This window comes from Electrona antarctica (assembly GCF_951216825.1).
Source record: "Electrona antarctica genome assembly, chromosome: 22".
Classification (NCBI taxonomy): Eukaryota; Metazoa; Chordata; class Actinopteri; order Myctophiformes; family Myctophidae; genus Electrona; species Electrona antarctica.
In genome coordinates this window covers 36,981,641-37,003,884 of record NC_136805.1, presented here as the reverse complement: position 1 = coordinate 37,003,884, position 22,244 = coordinate 36,981,641, and the positions used below count along the sequence as shown (strand labels likewise).

Genomic DNA, 22,244 nt, shown 5'->3' with positions numbered 1-22,244 from the left:
TGACATAGTAATGGCGTATTCCCCTTTAAGGGGTTTAAAGCATAGAGTTATACTCTGCCCCGCCCCCAGCTATTCATTTCAATGGAAGTTGCTCACTGGCATTTGAAGCACCCGGACGGAAGAACTCTCTACTTTTTTTCTCCTTGATTTTCCGCCTCAACGCGCCTGAAATCGATTCATGAGCGAGCTTCTCCCGTGTTAAACCCATTTTGGGTGGGAACCCCTTTTGGTGTTTTAAACATTATGTTATAATTTAGCTATTGAAAAATAGCAGATCTACAAGTTCATAGCGCGCCACCGAGTGGCGCGCTATGAACTTGTAGGTCTGCTATTTTTGAAAAATCGTTAAAATGTGCCTCAAATCTTTCAGAAAATTGTCATGATTTAGAAAACTTTATTTTTTAAATTTCGACGTCAGGCCTGAATGGGTTAAAACCCCAGCTGTGCACTCTTTTGCTCCTGCCATGTATTTTTTGCAAGCCTGCAGTTCCAGCTTAGGCCAGCAGTAGGGCCGGGGCGGCGGCCTGGTTCAAAACCTGTAGGCAGCAGCGTGATATATTATGTAAACGACAGCGAGTGTAATAAACGCGTGTCTCTTCTCACCACGTCCTTCCTGTAGAGGACCTCCAGGATGTCGCTGAGCAGCTGGCAGCAGGCCTTCAGCTCCTCCTGCTTCTCCAGGTGGAACTTCAGCTGCTCCGTCATTAGAGGCAGGAGGATCTCACGGCAGTCTGCAGGGAGAGGGACACAAGTATAGAGGCACAGACGCTTTAGTTCATTCATTCATTCAGTCTGCAGGGAGAGGGACACAAGTATACAGGCACAGACGCTTTAGTTCATTCATTCATTCAGTCTGCAGGGAGAGGGACACAAGTATAACAGGCACAGACGCTTTAGTTCATTCATTCATTCAGTCTGCAGGGAGAGGAACACAAGTATACAGGCACAGACGCTTTAGTTCATTCATTCAGTCTGCAGAAGACACAAGCACAGGCAGAACACTTTCATTCATTCATTCATTCATTCATTCAGTCTTCAGTATAGACACTTGCACAACCTTGTAATGCATTCATTCAGTCTTCAGTATAGACACTTGCACAACCTCATTAATGCATTCATTCAGTCTGCACTGCAGTATAGACACGTCACATGCACAACCTTTGTATTCATGCCCGACCTAGCCCTTCTTACATCTGACAAAACCATGTTAATCGCTTAAGCCCTATATATACTTCTCGCACAACAAAGCAGCCAATCAAGTTAGTCTTATAGTCTGTAGATTGGTTGCTTTCTCCAAATCACCCAATTTCCACAAATTTGTTATACAAATTTGGAGTTAACCACTTAAGCCCCAGCGGCCGTGTCATTGTGGGGCGAACGTCGCGTTCGCAGACATTTAATGGAGAGCAAAATGAGAAAAAGACCCTGAGGGACTACGCTCAACAATGTAGGGGATTATTAAGGCATAGATGAGATGGCAACACATTAAGGCACGCTCATTTCACACGGGGGACCCATAGACATTGTAAAATGTAACTAGAAATGGGTACAGATGTAACACTTAACCCATTTTGGGCGGGAACCCCTGTTGGTGTTTTAAGCATTCTGTTATACTTTAGCTATTGAAAAATAGCAGATCTACAAGCTCGTAGGTCTGCTATTTTTGAAAAGTCGTGAAAAAGGGGCCGCAAATCTTTGAATATATATTTCAGAGCGAACATTTTTAACTAAAATATTGGCTTCTGGGGGGTCCCTGGAACTACATATTTTGAGATGGGGGTCCGTGGCCCAATAATAGAGATAATGGGAGTCCTTGACATGAAAAAGGTTGAGCACCACTGACATAGAAACATTTTTTCAGAAAAATGTTAGGATTTAGAAGCCTTTTTTTTTTTTAAATCGACCTCAGTCCAAAATGGGTTAACACTGAGGATTTTACAGTGACTGCACATAGCCACGGTCCCACGCACATCTTGGTAATAACTCCTTCGCGAAGACGTGGTGTTTGATATGCGAGCGCAATGCGTCCACGCCGGTATTAGTCATCAAAAATAAATGACAGCGGAGCGCTCCCAGAAGGCCTCTGAACGGAGACAGGTATCACAGGTAGCTGTCTGGGGCCAGTCTGCACATCAAACACAAGCGCTGCATGCAGTGTCTCTTGAAGAAAAGGAGACCTTAAAGCGGCACTCCGGAACTTCTTTTCGTGCATTCTCATTTTATTTTGACCAATCTTGTATGGTAGATAATTCTTTGGTAACGTTCATTGTAGTAGTTTGTTTTAAATTTTATATACAGTCTAATAAGGAAGGAAAGTCATCAGAAGCGGTATTTATTAACACCTTGCTTGCCCGGACCTATTTAATCCATTACTAAAATGTGCCCATCATTTATAGCGCCCGGACCACTTTTACCGGCGCACCGGAAGTTGTTGTGAATGTCTGTGTAGCAGCTAACAATAGCCACACCACTCTAGAGTCGATCGACAACAACGGGAGGTAAGAATAAATCTATCGCGACTAGCGACTGGACCGCGGAGCGCCGTCTAACACAGGACCCAGTGTGTAAGGAACTTTTCGCCCCTACCTGCTCCCCAGAGACAAACGTCCATCCGAGCAAGCCACCTGAGCAAGCCATCTGCTGGTCGAATGTTTAAAAAAAACACACAAGACACAAGACTCATCTTTCCTTGTACTGGTCGGTATAACAAAGTATGAATGCATGAATATGAATCGAACGGGCTAGCCTGTGTGGTCAGCTAATCCCCATCCTGTGTGCATAAGGATTAAAACAATCACACCCGTGTGAAGTGAGGGGCGCTCTTATCATTATACATCATCTCATGAACAACTGAATTTATATGATTGGTTTAGCCGATTTGCTCGTCTACATATGAAGTAAATTTCCCCCTCATTGTCAGTGGCATTTAATGTTTGTGTTGCCACAAATTTACGTCATATTTGAGGGACATATGACCTAATTTCTCCTTTCATTGTCAATGGCAAATATTGAGACGTGTGGGGACAATTTTTTTAAGAAATAAAATGTATAAATGAATGCGCAACAACAACACAAAACTAATTTCCGTCGCTCCGCCTGTTCAAACGAGAGCAGGTTGACAACGCCGTGCCTTCCTCCTCCACCGCACCGCAGCCGCCAAATATTTGATTAAAACTTCAGAAACACTCAAGGAGCCCAGAGGAGACTATATGGGCTCGTAGCGCTGACATCAAACAGTGAATTTCCATATACAATATATCCACTACAGCGTCGCAGTAACGGGTGGAAATCTTCCATGTCCGAAACGGTTCTACTTTTGAGGGAATGGAAGGGAGCTGCCAGTGGTGTAAAGCACATTATCAATCCATTTTCTAGGTATTTTTACTACTCCACTATGTCTCGGTGGCAAATCTTGTATTTCACTCCAACAGACAATGTGTCGCGATGCAACGCATTGTAAAGCTTGTAGAGCTGCTATTTAGAATTTTCCAAAGATTTTATGCATTAGAAATTTACTTTTGATACTTTAAACTTTAGTTTAACCCATTTTGGGCGGGAACCCCTTTTGGTGTTTTAAACATTGTTATAATTTAGCTATTGAAAAATAGCAGATCTACAAGCTCATAGTGCGCCACCGAGTGGCGCACTACGAGCTTGTAGGTCTGCTATTTTTGAAAAATAATGAAAATATTTATTTCAGAAAACTGGAGGATTTAGAAGATTTTTTTTTAAATTTCGAGGTCAGGCCTAAATGGGTTAAGTACATTTTGATAGCAATACTTTTGCACTTTTCCTAAAACACAAATGGTGTCTGGGCACAAAACATTTGCAAGATGGAGGTCCGCGGCCAAATCTATAATAATTTTGGGGACCTTGGGCACGAAAAAGTTTGAGAACTGCTGGCATAGTACGTAGATGATCATAAAATCAATGTTGCACACAGGGCGCCATTGAAAAAGACACCCTGGCCTCAATGGATTTCCCTGACATAAAGGTTCCAATCAATAGCGTGGTGGACAGAGGAGACACCGCGGGGGTCTCTCATCATATCTCTGCTGTCTGGACAGAAAGCCAATATTTCAACTTTTTGCTCTAGAAATGTCTTCAAAATCCTAAAAGTCTCTGAAGAACTTTGTCTCTATATCAGTGGTGGTCAAACTCTTTCATGTCAAGGACCCCCCAACATTATATGTATTTGGCCGCCGACCCCTCCCCCCCATCTCAAATGTTTGCTAAAATATACATACATACATACATACAGTACATACTGTACATACAAACATACATACATACATACATACATACATACAGTACATACTGTACATACATACATACATACATACATACATACATACATACATACATACATACATACATACAGGCATGAAGTGACACACTATGAGCTTGTATATCGGTTATATGCCACACAACGCCATCGTACGACAATGACAAGGTACTGCATGAATTGGGCTTAAGGCGGCCGGTCACGAAATTATTATATATATTTTATTATTAAACCTTTTCTCGGCTCCTTTCAAGAGAGTTGTGGCTCTGTGTATGGGTGTTAGGCGATATAGACGTGCGTGCGTGCGTGCGTGCGTGTGCGTGCGTGCGTGACAAACTGATTGGAGTGTGGATCATTTGAAAGATGGGGATCTAGAGGTGGAAGGTCATGTTCTTTCATCCTTCCGGGGCAGAGGGGGCAGCAGCGGTCAGAGCTGGCCTGATTACTGCCTGTCTGTCTACATTACAATGTGACTTCCTGCCTCCTGAAGGAACAGAGGCAGTGACGGACGGATAGGAGGAGGGAGAGATCTGAGAGAGAGATCTGAGAGAGAGAGAGATGAAGGGAGAGGGGAAAGAGAGAGATGGTGGAGGAGTTCTGTGAGATAGATTATAGGAGAGATAGAGGGGGAATAAAGACAGAGGAGGGAGAGGGGGAGAGAAAGTGAGAGGGGGGAAGAGGGAACAGAAAATGAAAGACCATGAAATAGAGAGGAGAGAGACGGGGAGCGAGAGAGATAGAGGAAGGGAGGGAGAGGGGGGGGGCTGGGGAAGAGAGATCTGAGAGAGAAAGACGTGGGAAAGAGATAAGGTGGACTTAATGTGGTCCGGCTCTTGCTCAAGGAGAACAAGAGTATCTCTCTCTTGTGGAAGGGATGTCTGTCTACTGCTGCACACAATGGCTATTGACGGAGAAATTAATGACCCTTCTGGAGAGAATAAAAAACTGGAACGGAACAGTAAATGGAATGGGATGGAATGGAGAGCTCAGTCACACTGCAGCTCAGCAGCCTCTAGGAGCACATCAGTGGACACTGCAGGACTCGCCGCTGTCAATGACAACATGCAGGGCGGGCAGTCGCACGCACACACACGCACACACACACCCATGGAGGGCGCAACACGAAGCGTTGCCCAACGGAAACAGCTGCTCTCTGAATCATGGAACGCCAAGGAGTACAAGTGAGTTTTCTAATGTGATTAGAACATAAACAAGGTTAAAGACACTCTGAACATAGGTTGGAAGATCGTTCCACATCCACAGTTTGGGCGCTACAGCGGAAAATGTGTCATGAGTGCATCCCGGTGCGGAAGGACCTTAAAGGACCTATTCATAAAGGTGATAAGGTGAGTGCCTCGCATCCCGGTACGTCAGGCCCTTAAAGGCCTATTCATAAAGGTGATAAGGTGAGTGCCTTGCACAACGATACGTCAGGACCATAATACTTTCAGCGCCATTGCCGACGGTTAAAGTCAATTGAAGCCTAATTTTGACGCCATTGCCGACGGCCTTCGGCAATTGGGCTTTTATAGCGCGTTCGATTGCTCGAGCCATAATGCTACTCACGTTAGCCGGTTAGCTAGCTGTGTTGTTAGCACAGCACTGGATCGCCCATCTTAGATCATCGTCGCCATAATAATCCATTCTATCCATTTCTTTCAATCGCCTGTATCTCCTATTCCTTGTCCCAGATGGCATTTTGGTCAAAACAGCGTTTCTTTGACGCCACAGATCTGACGATCTGGAGCTATGCAGAGCTCCGGTCTGGATTCACATTGTAAACAAGGCCCGCTACGTCAGGACCTTAAAGGCCTATTCATAAAGGTGATAAGGTGAGTGCCTTGCACAACGGTACGTCAGGACCTTAAAGGCCTATTAATAAAGGTGATAAGGTGAGTGCCTTGCACAACGGTACGTCAGGACCTTAAAGGCCTATTCATAGTCTGGATTTTCGGTGGTGAGGTGACCACCGCTCCGGTGGTGAGCTGACCACCGGATCTGAAATAACGCTGAGCGGTGGTGAGTAAAAACAGAGAGAAGGGCTGGAGCGGTGGCGGTGGTTTGCTCTTCAGCACGGCTCGTGACGTCATGTTGTAGTTCGGTGGTCACCTAACCACCGAAAATCCAGACTATGTATGAGCCTTTAAGGCCTATTCATAAAGGTGATAAGGTGACCACCAAAAACTACAACATGACGTCACGCCGTGGTGATAAGCGCCTCACTGGTCAGCCCAACACATCTCTCTGTTTGTACTACCCACCGAAACGGTGGTCACCTTATCACCTAAAAGTGAAGTATGATTAGGCCTTTACTACTTGCACTGTTTTGGCTGTTTTGAGTGGCCAAAGAGCATTGGCCACGCCTCCAGGTCTTAAGTTAAGTGAGAGAGAGATCTGAGAGAGAGAGAGATGAAGGGAGAGGGGAAAGAGAGAGATGGTGGAGGAGTTCTGTGAGATAGATTATAGGAGAGATAGAGGGGGAATAAAGATAGAGGAGGGAGAGGGGGAGAGAAAGTGAGAGGGGGGAAGAGGGAACAGAAAATGAAAGACCATGAAATAGAGAGGAGAGAGACGGGGAGCGAGAGAGATAGAGGAAGGGAGGGAGAGGGGGGGGGCTGGGGAAGAGAGATCTGAGAGAGAAAGACGTGGGAAAGAGATAAGGTGGACTTAATGTGGTCCGGCTCTTGCTCAAGGAGAACAAGAGTATCTCTCTCTTGTGGAAGGGATGTCTGTCTACTGCTGCACACAATGGCTATTGACGGAGAAATTAATGACCCTTCTGGAGAGAATAAAAAACTGGAACGGAACAGTAAATGGAATGGGATGGAATGGAGAGCTCAGTCACACTGCAGCTCAGCAGCCTCTAGGAGCACATCAGTGGACACTGCAGGACTCGCCGCTGTCAATGACAACATGCAGGGCGGGCAGTCGCACGCACACACACGCACACACACACCCATGGAGGGCGCAACACGAAGCGTTGCCCAACGGAAACAGCTGCTCTCTGAATCATGGAACGCCAAGGAGTACAAGTGAGTTTTCTAATGTGATTAGAACATAAACAAGGTTAAAGACACTCTGAACATAGGTTGGAAGATCGTTCCACATCCACAGTTTGGGCGCTACAGCGGAAAATGTGTCATGAGTGCATCCCGGTGCGGAAGGACCTTAAAGGACCTATTCATAAAGGTGATAAGGTGAGTGCCTCGCATCCCGGTACGTCAGGCCCTTAAAGGCCTATTCATAAAGGTGATAAGGTGAGTGCCTTGCACAACGATACGTCAGGACCATAATACTTTCAGCGCCATTGCCGACGGTTAAAGTCAATTGAAGCCTAATTTTGACGCCATTGCCGACGGCCTTCGGCAATTGGGCTTTTATAGCGCGTTCGATTGCTCGAGCCATAATGCTACTCACGTTAGCCGGTTAGCTAGCTGTGTTGTTAGCACAGCACTGGATCGCCCATCTTAGATCATCGTCGCCATAATAATCCATTCTATCCATTTCTTTCAATCGCCTGTATCTCCTATTCCTTGTCCCAGATGGCATTTTGGTCAAAACAGCGTTTCTTTGACGCCACAGATCTGACGATCTGGAGCTATGCAGAGCTCCGGTCTGGATTCACATTGTAAACAAGGCCCGCTACGTCAGGACCTTAAAGGCCTATTCATAAAGGTGATAAGGTGAGTGCCTTGCACAACGGTACGTCAGGACCTTAAAGGCCTATTAATAAAGGTGATAAGGTGAGTGCCTTGCACAACGGTACGTCAGGACCTTAAAGGCCTATTCATAGTCTGGATTTTCGGTGGTGAGGTGACCACCGCTCCGGTGGTGAGCTGACCACCGGATCTGAAATAACGCTGAGCGGTGGTGAGTAAAAACAGAGAGAAGGGCTGGAGCGGTGGCGGTGGTTTGCTCTTCAGCACGGCTCGTGACGTCATGTTGTAGTTCGGTGGTCACCTAACCACCGAAAATCCAGACTATGTATGAGCCTTTAAGGCCTATTCATAAAGGTGATAAGGTGACCACCAAAAACTACAACATGACGTCACGCCGTGGTGATAAGCGCCTCACTGGTCAGCCCAACACATCTCTCTGTTTGTACTACCCACCGAAACGGTGGTCACCTTATCACCTAAAAGTGAAGTATGATTAGGCCTTTACTACTTGCACTGTTTTGGCTGTTTTGAGTGGCCAAAGAGCATTGGCCACGCCTCCAGGTCTTAAGTTAAGTGAGAGAGAGATCTGAGAGAGAGAGAGATGAAGGGAGAGGGGAAAGAGAGAGATGGTGGAGGAGTTCTGTGAGATAGATTATAGGAGAGATAGAGGGGGAATAAAGATAGAGGAGGGAGAGGGGGAGAGAAAGTGAGAGGGGGGAAGAGGGAACAGAAAATGAAAGACCATGAAATAGAGAGGAGAGAGACGGGGAGCGAGAGAGATAGAGGAAGGGAGGGAGAGGGGGGGGGCTGGGGAAGAGAGATCTGAGAGAGAAAGACGTGGGAAAGAGATAAGGTGGACTTAATGTGGTCCGGCTCTTGCTCAAGGAGAACAAGAGTATCTCTCTCTTGTGGAAGGGATGTCTGTCTACTGCTGCACACAATGGCTATTGACGGAGAAATTAATGACCCTTCTGGAGAGGGTCGCACACACACGCACACACACACCCATGGAGGGCGCAACACGAAGCGTTGCCCAACGGAAACAGCTGCTCTCTGAATCATGGAACGCCAAGGAGTACAAGTGAGTTTTCTAATGTGATTAGAACATAAACAAGGTTAAAGACACTCTGAACATAGGTTGGAAGATCGTTCCACATCCACAGTTTGGGCGCTACAGCGGAAAATGTGTCATGAGTGCATCCCGGTGCGGAAGGACCTTAAAGGACCTATTCATAAAGGTGATAAGGTGAGTGCCTCGCATCCCGGTACGTCAGGCCCTTAAAGGCCTATTCATAAAGGTGATAAGGTGAGTGCCTTGCACAACGATACGTCAGGACCTTAATACTTTCAGCGCCATTGCCGACGATTAAAGTCAATTGAAGCCTAATTTTGACGCCATTGCCGACGGCCTTCGGCAATTGGGCTTTTATAGCGCGTTCGATTGCTCGAGCCATAATGCTACTCACGTTAGCCGGTTAGCTAGCACTGGATCGCCCATCTTAGATCATCGTCGCCATAATAATCCATTCTATCCATTTCTTTCAATCGCCTGTATCTCCTATTCCTTGTCCCAGATGGCATTTTGGTCAAAACAGCGTTTCTTTGACGGCACAGATCTGACGATCTGGAGCTATGCAGAGCTCCGGTCTGGATTCACATTGTAAACAAGGCCCGCTACGTCAGGACCTTAAAGGCCTATTCATAAAGGTGATAAGGTGAGTGCCTTGCACAACGGTACGTCAGGACCTTAAAGGCCTATTCATAAAGGTGATAAGGTGAGTGCCTTGCACAACGGTACGTCAGGACCTTAAAGGCCTATTCATAAAGGTGATAAGGTGAGGTCCTTGCACAACGGTGCGTCAGGACCTTAAAGGCCTATTCATAAAGGTGATAAGGTGAGTGCCTTGCACAACGGTACGTCAGGACCTTAAAGGCCTATTCATAAAGGTGATAAGGTGAGTGCCTTGCACAACGGTACGTCAGGACCTTAAAGGCCTATTCATAAAGGTGATAAGGTGAGTGCCTTGCACAACGGTACGTCAGGACCTTAAAGGACCTATTCATAAAGGTGATAAGGTGAGGGCCTTGCACAACGGTACGTCAGGACCTTAAAGGACCTATTCATAAAGGTGATAAGGTGAGGGCCTTGCACAACGGTACGTCAGGACCTTAAAGGGCCTATAACATAAAGGTGATAAGGTGAGGGCCTTGCACAACGGTACGTCAGGACCTTAAAGGCCTATTCATAAAGGTGATAAGGTGAGTGCCTTGCACAACGGTACGTCAGGACCTTAAAGGCCTATAACATAAAGGTGATAAGGTGAGTGCCTTGCACAACGGTACCTCAGGACCTTAAAGGCCTATTCATAAAGGTGATAAGGTGAGTGCCTTGCACAACGGTACGTCAGGACCTTAAAGGCCTATTCATAGTCTGGATTTTCGGTGGTGAGGTGACCACCGCTCCGGTGGTGAGCTGACCACCGGAGCTGAAATAACGTTGAGCGGTGGTGAGTAAAAACAGAGAGAAGGGCTGGAGCGGTGGTTTGCTCTTCACCACGGCTCGTGACGTCATGTTGTAGTCCGGTGGTCACCTCACCACCGAAAATCCAGACTATGTATGAGCCTTTAAGGCCTATTCATAAAGGTGATAAGGTGACCACCAAAAACTACAACATGACGTCACGCCGTGGTGATAAGCGCCTCACTGGTCAGCCCAACACATCTCTCTGTTTGTACTACCCACCGAAACGGTGGTCACCTTATCACCTAAAAGTGAAGTATGATTAGGCCTTTACTGTTTTGGCTGTTTTGAGTGGCCAAAGAGCATTGGCCACGCCTCCAGGTCTTAAGTTAAGTCATAAGACCTGGTACTTAAAGACACGCAAAAATAGCAAGCCTATAACTGAGGAATCAACTGTGTAACACGAGCCCCAAGCTGTCGAGCAGGACAGACACTATACCACTTGATTTTGAAGAGATAAAACAGTGATTTGTGTTGAGTATTTCTCAATTGAAGGACAGCTATTCGGCATCATCGGCTTCGACCGAACGACCCGGTGTTTTGTTACAGTACTCCAGTGGCGCCAAGCCGTAATTATGAGCGACCTCATTAGCGCTTCGCCCGGTTTGGAAGAAAAACTATTGAATGTAGAAGGGTGAGCGTGTGGCAAGGCTGCTCATTAGTATGGATCTGATGCCAGTGAAGGGAGAAAGCAATCTGAGCAACACCACAATGTAAAAAGTACTCAAGTACAAGTAAAAGGACTACATTGAAAAATCTGACTTGAGTAAAACTACAAATTGTGTATCGTCATCGAAATGTACTCATCGAGACATACTGAAGTAAAGCAAAGAGTACCTCAAAAGTGAATGTGCGTGGTTACTTTCCACTGCCGGTCGTTACTATGGACAATGGACATGATGCAGTAATTACACAGCAGGCCTGCTGGTCAATGATACTGCTGAGCAGCTCCACCATTGACCGGCGTGTTGATTGAAGCCTCTCAGAGCCGTCACAACACTTCCACGCGTCTCTCAAAGCCATCAAAATACTTCCACGCGCCTCTCAAAGCCATCACGACACTTCCACGTGCCTCTCAAAGCCATCACGACACTTCCACGCGCCTCTCAAAGCCATCACGACACTTCCACGGGTCTCTCAAAGCCATCACGACACCATAGCCATAGCCATAACAAGCCATAACTACATAGTAATAGTAATAACAAAAACAAAGGAGCGACTAAAACAGGAAACGGACATGCAATGATCTAGGTAAAAGCAATGCTAAAAAGGTGTGTCTTAAGATTTCGTTTAAAAATGTCCACAGATTCAGAGAACCGTATAGATCCCTTTGCAGGCTGTTCCACAGCACAGGGGCATAGTAGCTAAAGGCGGCTTCTCCATATTCTTTTTGTGTTAGGGGTCTCTGGAATCTGAGGACCCCCTAGGGGTCCCCGGACCCCCTTGGCTCGTGGCTTCAAGCATGATGGCGCACAGCGAGAGGCATCTAGCTACTGTAGATGTGTGCCCCTCAGTATGGGGTGAGCTACTGGTCTGTGTTCGCTCTCTCATCAATATGCATTGAATAGATTTGCCCATGGTAGTCTGTCTGTTCGTACCAAAAAAAGAGCATGGTTGCTATGGTCACCCAGTTCACACGGGTGTGATTTCATTACGTCAGACCACAGCTGATCAGTCTATATAAGACCTTACACCACTCAGTTCACACGGGTGTGATTTCATTACGTCAGACCACAGCTGATCAGTCTATATAAGACCGTACACCACTCAGTTCACACGGGTGTGATTTTATTTCTTCTTCTACAGGCTGCACGATGATTAACATATAGAAGCAGATTTTTTTTTTTACAAAAAATCTAATATTAAAAGTGTTACTTTGGATAATATAAACAGATAACACCTATCCCCTCCCTTCCCACAGTTTCCTCCAGGTTTTGACAACCTAATTTAGTATGTGTGGAACTGTGGATCACCCCTTACAATTTAAAACGGAACACATTTTGATTTTTCTTTCTTCATTATGGTAACGTACGTACATGTCAGCTTCAGTCTTGTAAAACCAGTCCTATTTTAAACTCTGTCGTGCAGTGAAAATAACCGATCTACAAGCTCACAATGTGCCGTGAGCTTATACTGTGTAGAAATGCCATTTCTCTTTCTCACCCATAATGGCATATAAATGCATGATCAGGGACATCAGGTTGAAAGTGGTTCATGTACTTGGGGAGGCAAATAAATCACTTGCAAATGGGCTCACTGGAAGACAACACAATAATGTTGGCTGCTCCCCTGATCTGTGTTAAAGGGGCGAATTACTGTAGCATCCAAAAATGTGTTTGCGCTCAAAGTTTGAGGAGAGCGCTCGTGGCCCTGCTCGATAGTTCCAGTCTGCTTCCCCCTGGGCCCACCCACTCCCGCCGAACCGTTTGGTGGAGTTGGATTGTCCACCTTTAATACTTCAAGGAGCCCCGGGTTGATGTGCGTTTACGCCACAGAGACCACCATTTGATACCGCTGTTTATCTCGGGAAGGACCCCCCCCCCCCCCCCCCCCCAACCGTCACTGTACAATCCTCAGTGTGTGGATGGATGGATAGATAGATAGATAGATAGATAGATAGATAGATAGATAGATAGATAGATAGATAGATAGATAGATAGATAGATAGATAGATAGATAGATAGATAGATAGATAGATAGATAGAGAGTGATTCAGTAACAGGGGTCTCCCATCTCTCCAGCTCTTTAGTAACCACACAATACATGTTCAGGTCATGATACCAATATCATGTGTGTGTGTGTGTGTGTGTGTGTGTGTGTGTGTGTGTGCACAGGAAGTATAGGATTGACAAGAGATAAGAGATTTTCTTTTGTTTTCAAGCCGTGGGGGAGAAAAAAAAATCACAAGCGTGCGTACGCACACACACACACACACACACACACACACACACACACACACACACACACACACACACACACACACACACACACACACACACACACACACACACACACACACACACACACACACACACACACACACACACACACACACACACACTTTCCCTTTGACTGGTGGGCAGCTTAGCTCGCCATCCCTCGGCAGCAAAACTATTTGTGTGCAGACATGGCTGTCGTTTCGTATCATCAATTTTGTCAAGAATGCCAATTTCCATCATTTAAAAATCATCAGTCATGTTATTGCTTTCTTTACAAAGTTCACATTTTGTGCATAATCTTTTGCAAATGTAACCCAGCGTATGAACTACAAACTACATTACTTGGATAGGAACCAGGAAAAACATTTTAATTCTGGTGCATGCTGGTTAGAAAATGATTTCAATGTAAATAAAGAATGATCAAAGATGGTGTCTGTGCAAGCTATAGCTATAGCAGCGCTGGGAGACAAAGCCTTTGATTCGATTAGATTTTTTCGATTAGATTTTTTCGAAGATTAGCCTTTCGGCTAATCTTCCAAGAGTCCAAGAGCTTTTCACTGTTAGGAGAGCAGATGTTACAAACATCTTGCATTGAAAACACTTCTGTCTGTTGAATATTACTTCTTTAGAAATGTTAAGGCTTGGATCAATCAAGGTAGACGTGACATTTTAAGACTAGACATCACTTTAAGACTAGACAAAAACATCACCTCTTGCGAACTGTTCCGCCTGTGCGCGTGCGTGTGTGTGTGCGTGTGTGAGAGTACGTAAAAAAGTCTTCATAGAAATGAAGAAACTGAACAATTTGACCTTGGTTTCTCATTTCCCTGGAGTGTTGTGCACCATGCAGATCAATTCTGTGATTTTATCCCGATTAAAAGCAACCAATCGCTTACGGATCGGCGTATATACCGATGGCTTTCGGATCGGGGGGGGGGGGGGGGGGGTCCTTCATAATTGATTCCTTCATTAGGATTAATAAAAAGCCATTTCATGATGAGAAGACTGACCGCAGCTATATGCGAGATCTCCTCAGATTGCTGGGAGGGGATGGTTGCTTAATTGACACACTAATCAATGCGTAAGTCCTTTAATGAGGAAAAAAGGCACAGACCCGCCAGCATCTTGGATTAACCCATTTGGACCTGAGACCAGATTCTACAAAATGTCTTCTAAATCATGACAGTTTTATGAAAAAAAACCTATGTTTCTGTGTCAGTGGTGCTCAAAGTCTTTCCTGTCAAGGACCCCAAAAACTATCTGTAATTGCCCGCCGACCCCCATCTGAAAATATGTTGTTCCAGGGACCCCCCCCCCCCCCCCCGGATGCAAAGATTTGAGTAAAAAACGTTCGCTCTGAAAGAATATATATATTCAAAGATTTGCGCCACATTTTCACAATTTTTCAAAGCTCATAGCGCGGCACCAAGTGCAGTGCTATGAGCTTGTAGATCTAGAGCTAAAGTATAACATAATGATGCTTAAAACACCAAAGGGGCTTCCCGTCCAGAATGGGTTAATTGAATTACTAATCACGGTGTCACGCGTTAGTTACACTTTTATTACCCAGCTTCGTTATGCTCTCTGTTGCAGCTCTGTGACTCATGAAAAAATGATTTCTGATAATGGTGACTGTGTTACGGGAAGAGGAAGGCCTCATGCTATGGGGTGAAACCATTCATTGATCATCATTATACGTTGATTGATTGAATTACATTTTAGTAAGTGAAGTCACGTAAATATGTCTAATACTTTATTTACAACCTACAGTACCTACATTTGTTTGTTTAGATTTTCATCTCACCATTTTTTCACCCATTGTCAATTATCTAATGTAATCCTGGGCGCTACACTTCTTCTGCCAACATGGGGGGGGGGGGGGGGGGGGTCGGGTCTGCGAACTGACCACATGCTTCCTTCTATGCATGAGGAGTCCAAGCTGCTGCTTTTCACCTGACAGGGGGGAGTTTCCCCGGCCGGACGTAGTGCGTGGAAGGAACACGTTCCTTTCCCCTCCATCAGGCGCCCCGGCTGGCCAGGGGGAGGTAGTTTAGAGACCAGGATTACTGCATGTTTTTTGTGAGGGTACCTAGTACCTACCCTAGGGGACACGGGGAGAACATGCAAACTCCACACAGAAAGGCCCTTTCGCACTACCGACTGTGCCACCGTGCCCCCCCAGTACCTACATTTCTTGGTTCCATATGATACAATGCAAACTTGTTGTGTTTTTTTGTGCTGGGTAAAGCAATTTCAACTTGTCCGTTGGGTGGAAAATAATAAGAATTTGAGAAAAATACATTGGTGAGGACAACTGCGCATGATGTCCTCACAAGACAAATTGCTGTTGTATTAGCCTCTGTACCCAGGCTTTCATTTTCGTTGGCGCAAAAAATGAAAGCCTGGAGGAACGCATTGGTCGCTCTGGGCTAGAAGTGGGAGTCAACCCTTCCGGGTGGGCGTCGCTCCAAATGATGTGACGTAGCGCTGCACTAGGGGGGGGGGGGGGGGGGGAGGAGGGGCCGGGGTGACTGACAGATCGATGAGATCCAATCAAGGCGTGCGCAAAATAAATATCTGCCGCGACCCGCCCCTCTAGACCAGAAACCTAACACGTTAGCTCAGGCTACTGTTTCAGCAATTTTCAAAGCTGTTCTAATGTTAACGTCCACACAAGTATGGTCCTCACAAGTATGCGTGTGTGTGTGTGTGTGTGTGTGTGTGTGTGTGTGTGTGTGTGTGTGTGTGTGTGTGTTTCTCACCGTGCTGAGTGAACAGGTCACTGTGGACGATGTCGATCAGACACTCCAGCTTCTGTTTGACCAGGCGGCCCAGTGGAACCTTCAGGATGAACTCTGTGAACAGCTTGCTGTGGAGACACAAGCAACACCAACAAGGTCAAAACCACACGCCGCATGCATGTACGTACTGCGTGATGGACTGGGCCTGTCTGGGTTGTTACCGACTGTGCACTTTTCAAGTTTTTACAGCTTGGAAAAGCTGTCGATAAACCAGTTCTCAAATATTTTGTTGGGCTCAGGTCAGCCCTGTAAATAACTTTTTTTTCATCCTACAGTACCTGACACCCCTGAATTACGTTGTTACTTTATAGCACCTAAAGATACAGTACCTATGTCACTAGGAAAGCTGAGACTGAAAATGATTTGGTATACTTGGCGTTCACCAAAACATTCACCAAAAAGCTCACAAGTCGCACAACGCCTCACAACGTTGACACATTGGAAGCTTGTAGATCAGATATTTATGATGAAGAGACTTAAAATAACGCACACAATACAGTTAAATTTAGGTCAGTTTTAAGTATACAGCAGTGGTTCCCAAAGTGGGGTCCGGGGACCCCCAGGGGTCCTTGAGGGAGTTCTAGGGGGTCCCCAGGTAAATGATAGTTTGTACACTCTCCCAGTTAAATTAACATTGATTTTACAATATAAATTGGGGTCCCAGAGATAGAAATGCCAATACATGTGGGTTCGTAGACTAATGCATGTCAAACTGGGGGTCCTTGAAATTAAACAGGTTGAGAATCACTGCTTAGAGCCGTAAAAATCTCTCCCTGGCATATCATTTCAAATGGGGGTCCGTGGGCTAATTAGTGTCAATTTGGGGGTCCTTGACGTGAACAAGTTTGGGAACCAGTGGTATAGAGGGTCTAAGTGGTTAACACTCGCATGACTGTAGTAAGGCCAGGTACCACACAAGCTGACTTAAGGTCATGACTGTAGTAAGGCCAGCTACCACACAAGCTGACTTAAGGTCAAAAAGACCTTTTTTCCCCCTGCTATGTTATAAACTGTCTCCAGAGGCTTTGAGACCTCCTGATTTCCAGGTCACTCAGTTTGGTATGTATTATTAGGACCTCCCTAACTATCTGCCCATCATCTTTTTTTTTTTTTTTTTTTTTAAATCATTTTTATCCCACGATTTTGCAACACAGTTTTTTCACCCAGTGCCAATTATCTAATGTAATCCTGGGCGCTACACTTCCTCTGCCAAACTGGGGGGGGCAGCGGACTGACCTCATGCCTCCTTCTATGCATGAGGAGTCCAAGCTGCTTCTTTTCACCTGACGGGGGGAAATTTCCCTGGCCGGACGTAGATCGTGGAAGGAACACGTTTTTCCGACCAGTTCCTTTCCCCTCCATCAGGCGCCCCGGCTGGCCAGGGGGAGGTAGTTTTAGAGACCAGGATTACTGCATGTTTTTGTGAGGGTACCTACCCTAGGGGACACGGGGAGAACATGCAAACTCCACACAGAAAGGCCCTTTCGCCAACCCCACCTCGGGTATGGGCACTGATGACGCGGAGGAGGGAACACGCCCCCAGCGCCCCCAGCGGGAATCGAACCCAGGACCTTCTAGCTGTGAGGCGACAGCACTACCGACTGTGCCACCGTGCCCTGTCCGCCCATCATCTTTAATTACATTTAGAGTAGTGGCAGCACCAGTGTTAATGATAAAAGCTTTTGTTCCCAAAATCATTTTTAGCATCGACTTCATTATTATGTCCAGGAGTGTGTTTTTCATTTCCTGTCGCCTTTAACCTCGAACACCAAAACAAACTCCAAAATGGAATCTACGGTTTCATTCCTCCTTTGTGGTCAATAATTGGTCCAGGTGCAACCATTTCTGGAGGAACAAATGGAAGGAAAGGAAGGTTAGCTGGGCCAAATTCTCTTCAATGCAACCATGTCAGAGAGGTTGAACTTGCCAAGAGAAGTCCTTCAAAAAACGGTGACAAAAAGTAAATAAAAGAAAGTTTGGCAACGACATCTGGCGATATTGTGACAAGGCTAAAAGACTGAAACAAAATCCGAGTGGGCTGCAAAGACATGAACACCGGGTTGTAAGCGTGTTCCATCTTGAATGAATAATCATGAATCAGTGCATACTGTTGTTAACAGTAGTAGAACAGAACAAAGCATGCAAAAAGAGAGTTTATTTAATCATTCATTCATTCATGTTCATCTACATGGCCAGTCCAAAATAGGGAACGCCAGGATTCAAAGTTGTTATTGGATCAGGACATAACTTTTAAATGTCCTCTACACGAGTGGTTCCCAAACTGTTTCATGTCAAGGACCCACAAATTGACACTAATTAAGCCCGCGGACTCCCATTTGAAGAGATAATGCCCATAAGAGAAGATTTTTACGGCTCTAGCAGTGATTCTCAACCAGATTCATTTCCCTTTTCAAGGACCCCCATTAGTCTATGTATCCCCATTTAACACTCCCATCGCCCAGGACGAAGTTCTTTGTCCTTTCTATTAGTAACGCCCGACACCCAGGACGAAGTAGTGTCCAAAAGACAAAGTTTATTGATATGATAACGGATCGCATGGCTCCACAGCCTGGGAGCGCCTGTTGGGCAATCCTCGGTGACGCGCAAGAGTGAGACGTCATCGAAAAACTTCCTCCCCTGTTTAGATGATGAAAATGAAAATCTTAAAACGTTCATAACTCGCGATCTAAATCATCCCATCTAATTATGAAAAAAGATCCTGTGTTAGACGGCGCTCCACGGTCCAGTCGCTAGTCGCGATAGATTTATTCTTACCTCCCGTTGTTGTCGATCGACTCTAGAGTGGTGTGGCGATTGTTAGCTGCTACACACACATTCACAACAACATCCGGTCCGTCCGGAAAAGGGGTCCGTGTTTATAAATCGAATGGGCGCTATAATGTAATGGATTAAATAACCCCGGGCAATTAAAGTATTAATGGCATTTCTATCTCTGAGACCCCAATTTATATTGTAAAATCAATGTTAATTTAACTCTGAGAGTGTATTTTTTTCTTCATTTGCACAGTATGAAGCCTATGCCCATGTTATGCCAGTGTAGCAGAATCTGTATGAAATATATAGAGTGTGTCACACTCTGTGCCTGAGTGTGCCATGCCCGGGTCGCCGTCCTTATGTTTTCCCCTTGGTTGCTCTGTGATATTTCCCTTCCCCCTCCGTGCTGTGAATGAGACTCTTAATGACTGAACTGTGTCGCCCGTAATGCAGGTGCGCTGATTGCCACCGCCCTTATTTAATGAACGGACTTAGGTTTGGACCTTGCTGTGTCGTCTTATGTTGCGTTCCGGGTTGCTGTTCCTCGTGAGGATCGCTATATGCTTATGCATATATGTATTCTATAAATTAAGTTGTTATTATTGAACTGAAGCTATTAGTAAAGACTAAGTTCCTGTGCCACTACTCCTGGGTCTTGTCTTCTCTCTTTGCATTCCATATTGTGTCTGTGTATGTCCGAGCGTGCAGTGCTGTACATTTACTCAAGTACTGTACTAGTGTACTTAAAGGTGCAGTGCAACGGACATTTTATTTTGAAGTTTCAAACGTTTTCAAGTTGAATCACCGGTCTGAAGTTTCTGAACCAATCAGAGCGTCGCATCCCTTCAGGCGATGGGACGGTAGCTAGGGACGGTAGCTATGCTATACGCAGCAGCATGCTGTGTGTGTTTGTTTACAAGCCAGATAGACGGACAGCTGTACCAGTTTACTGTTATGTGGCTTATTTCTACCCTATAATGTTTTCAGATACATATTTTAGCGTGATGATTAAGTTGAAACCGAGTAATACTGTCTGGATGTTATCTTGAATGGGAATAAAAACGGAGGATTTCTGTAATCAATAGCAGCTGTGCTGCACGGATGCGCACATATGGGGAATTAAACGGGTGAGCTTCATTTGTATTGGCTTTTATCGATGTGGGCCTCGACACGTCATCACGCAGCACGTTTTCGTTTTCAGGAAGTAATACAAAATATATATTTATGGACTTGATATAAAAACACACAAAAATGAGAATTTGTCCATTTTTTTGGCATCCATTGTTAGGTATGCCCATATGATGACCACGGATATGGTCTAGAAGTGTGAAAAATGTCACTACACCTTTAAGTACAATGTTGAGGATTTTTTTTACTTCAACACTACTTCTTCTTTTACTCCACTACATCTCAGAGGCGAATATTGTACATTTACTCCACTAGAGTTATTTGAAGACTTGTAAATATGTATTATAATTACAAAACGTACATAAACCACTGTAACCCTATTTACATTTCGACCATTTGTGCCATTTCTCTAATGCTAAACAATACATTTTTCCACCATTGCGTGCGTGCGTGTGACGAGCAGACGGTTCTAGCCGCTCGAGGCTTCCTCGGGGACCGAGGCACACTGTGGAACAGTTTGTCGCGGATGGCTTGGCAGGGACATGTCTTTAGCCCTCGGAGCACAAAGGCAGTGGCAGCAGCCAGCGGTCTTCTAGCATTTAACTGTAGACCTAGACCACTGATCCTGACTGACAACAAATTAGCCACTAGCTATAGCAAACAGAGACATCTCACAATCAGCCAGCCAGTCATGCCTTCGCATAAACACTGCTCACAGTCAGTCAGCTTGTTTCTGACACCGACCAGTGGCGGGGGGGTTTTTGCAAGCGTTTGCGCACACATTCGCAACAACCTAGAGCGAAGAGTGAAATGAACATTTTCACTAGGAAAAGGACATGATCCTTGGGAATGGGAAGTGTGAGGTTTCATCTAGGTAGGCCAGGCCAGGCCAGGGCCCCTCAGGCCTGCTAGATTAACCCATTCTGAACGGGAACCCCTTTTTGGTGTTTTAAGGGGCCGGTCGAAATTTAAATAGGGGTACCCCTGGATGAAATGTATGTGTCCTAATATAAAATAACATCACCCTCCCTGTGAATGAAAATAAAAATCCAGTCCCCTCCCCAGGTGATTAAACAAAAAGGAATCACCCTCCCCTATTAATTAATATCACATTTACCTGAGTATTATTTATTCCTAACTTTAATCTGCTAGCGTTTTTAATATGTGAGAAAATAAAGTGACCGCAAAAATCGCGAAAAAAAACAGTCCGCTGTGAGGCTTGAACTCACGGCCAACGTGGACTATTTCTGAAAAATCGTGAAAATGTGCCTCAAATCTTTGAATATATATTCTTTCAGTTTTTTAACTAAAATCTTTGCTTCCTGGACATGAAATATTGAGAAACATGATGTTTTTCCAGAAAAAGACATTTACAAAAAAAAGACATTTTTAGAATTTCGACGTCAGGCCTAGCTGGGTTAAAAAGCACCACAGGGGCGTGCATGGCAGATCCCTGCTGCTCAGACACAGAGACTGGCACTCTATCAGAGCAACGCAGCTCAGCCACCGCGCTGACCTTGAGCTTGGAAGAGGACCGCTGGCCCGCAAGCCTCCACAATCTTTTCATCTTGACAGAAAAGTGAAATAAGAAAAAACATCCAAAGAACCAAAGAAAGCACTAAGGAATGAACAGTATGAGAGAGAGAAAACTTTAGGGTCCGGTGGGGGATATTTCTCTGTTCTATACAGCAGATCTGAATAGTGATGCTGTGTGGGGGGAAATTTGACTCAAGACTTTTGTTTCATGAAGAACTGTTTTCCCACGGTGCCAGCCAACCAGCCAGGCTGTGGACAGACAATACAAGGACACTTTATCCCACGCATGCAACCATTTCTCCACAAGTTCATGGAACAAACTCTCCAACTATGGTATGGCTCAGAGCTTCTGGCAGAAGGCAGAATACCCCGTCAAAGGAATTCCGGCCTGGGCCATGGCTCAGTGGTCCAGGCACCTTGGCTGGTAATCCAGCCTGGCAGTGTGCCGCGGGTTCGACTCCCGATCCTGACGGCCTTTACTGCATGTTTTCCCCCCATCTCTCTCCCCATTTCCTGTCAGCCTACTGTCTGTCCCTCCATAAAAAATATAAAATAAAGGCGAAAGCCAAAAAAGGGGGAATTCCCCTTTAGTCGGCTAGT

The 22,244-nt window shown here is 45.4% G+C and overlaps 1 protein-coding gene across 1 annotated transcript in view; it reads right to left on the bottom strand.

Moving 5' to 3' along the window:
- Positions 1–22,244, bottom strand: part of dock1 (dedicator of cytokinesis 1) — a gene marked incomplete at its 5' end in the record, with an annotated part of 409,371 nt that overhangs the window by 319,239 nt on the left and 67,888 nt on the right. The window contains 2 exons of the mRNA XM_079492379.1: positions 604–731; positions 16,167–16,273. Coding sequence (XP_079348505.1) covers positions 604–731; positions 16,167–16,273 — 235 coding nt within the window. The remainder of the gene's footprint in view (positions 1–603; positions 732–16,166; positions 16,274–22,244) is intronic.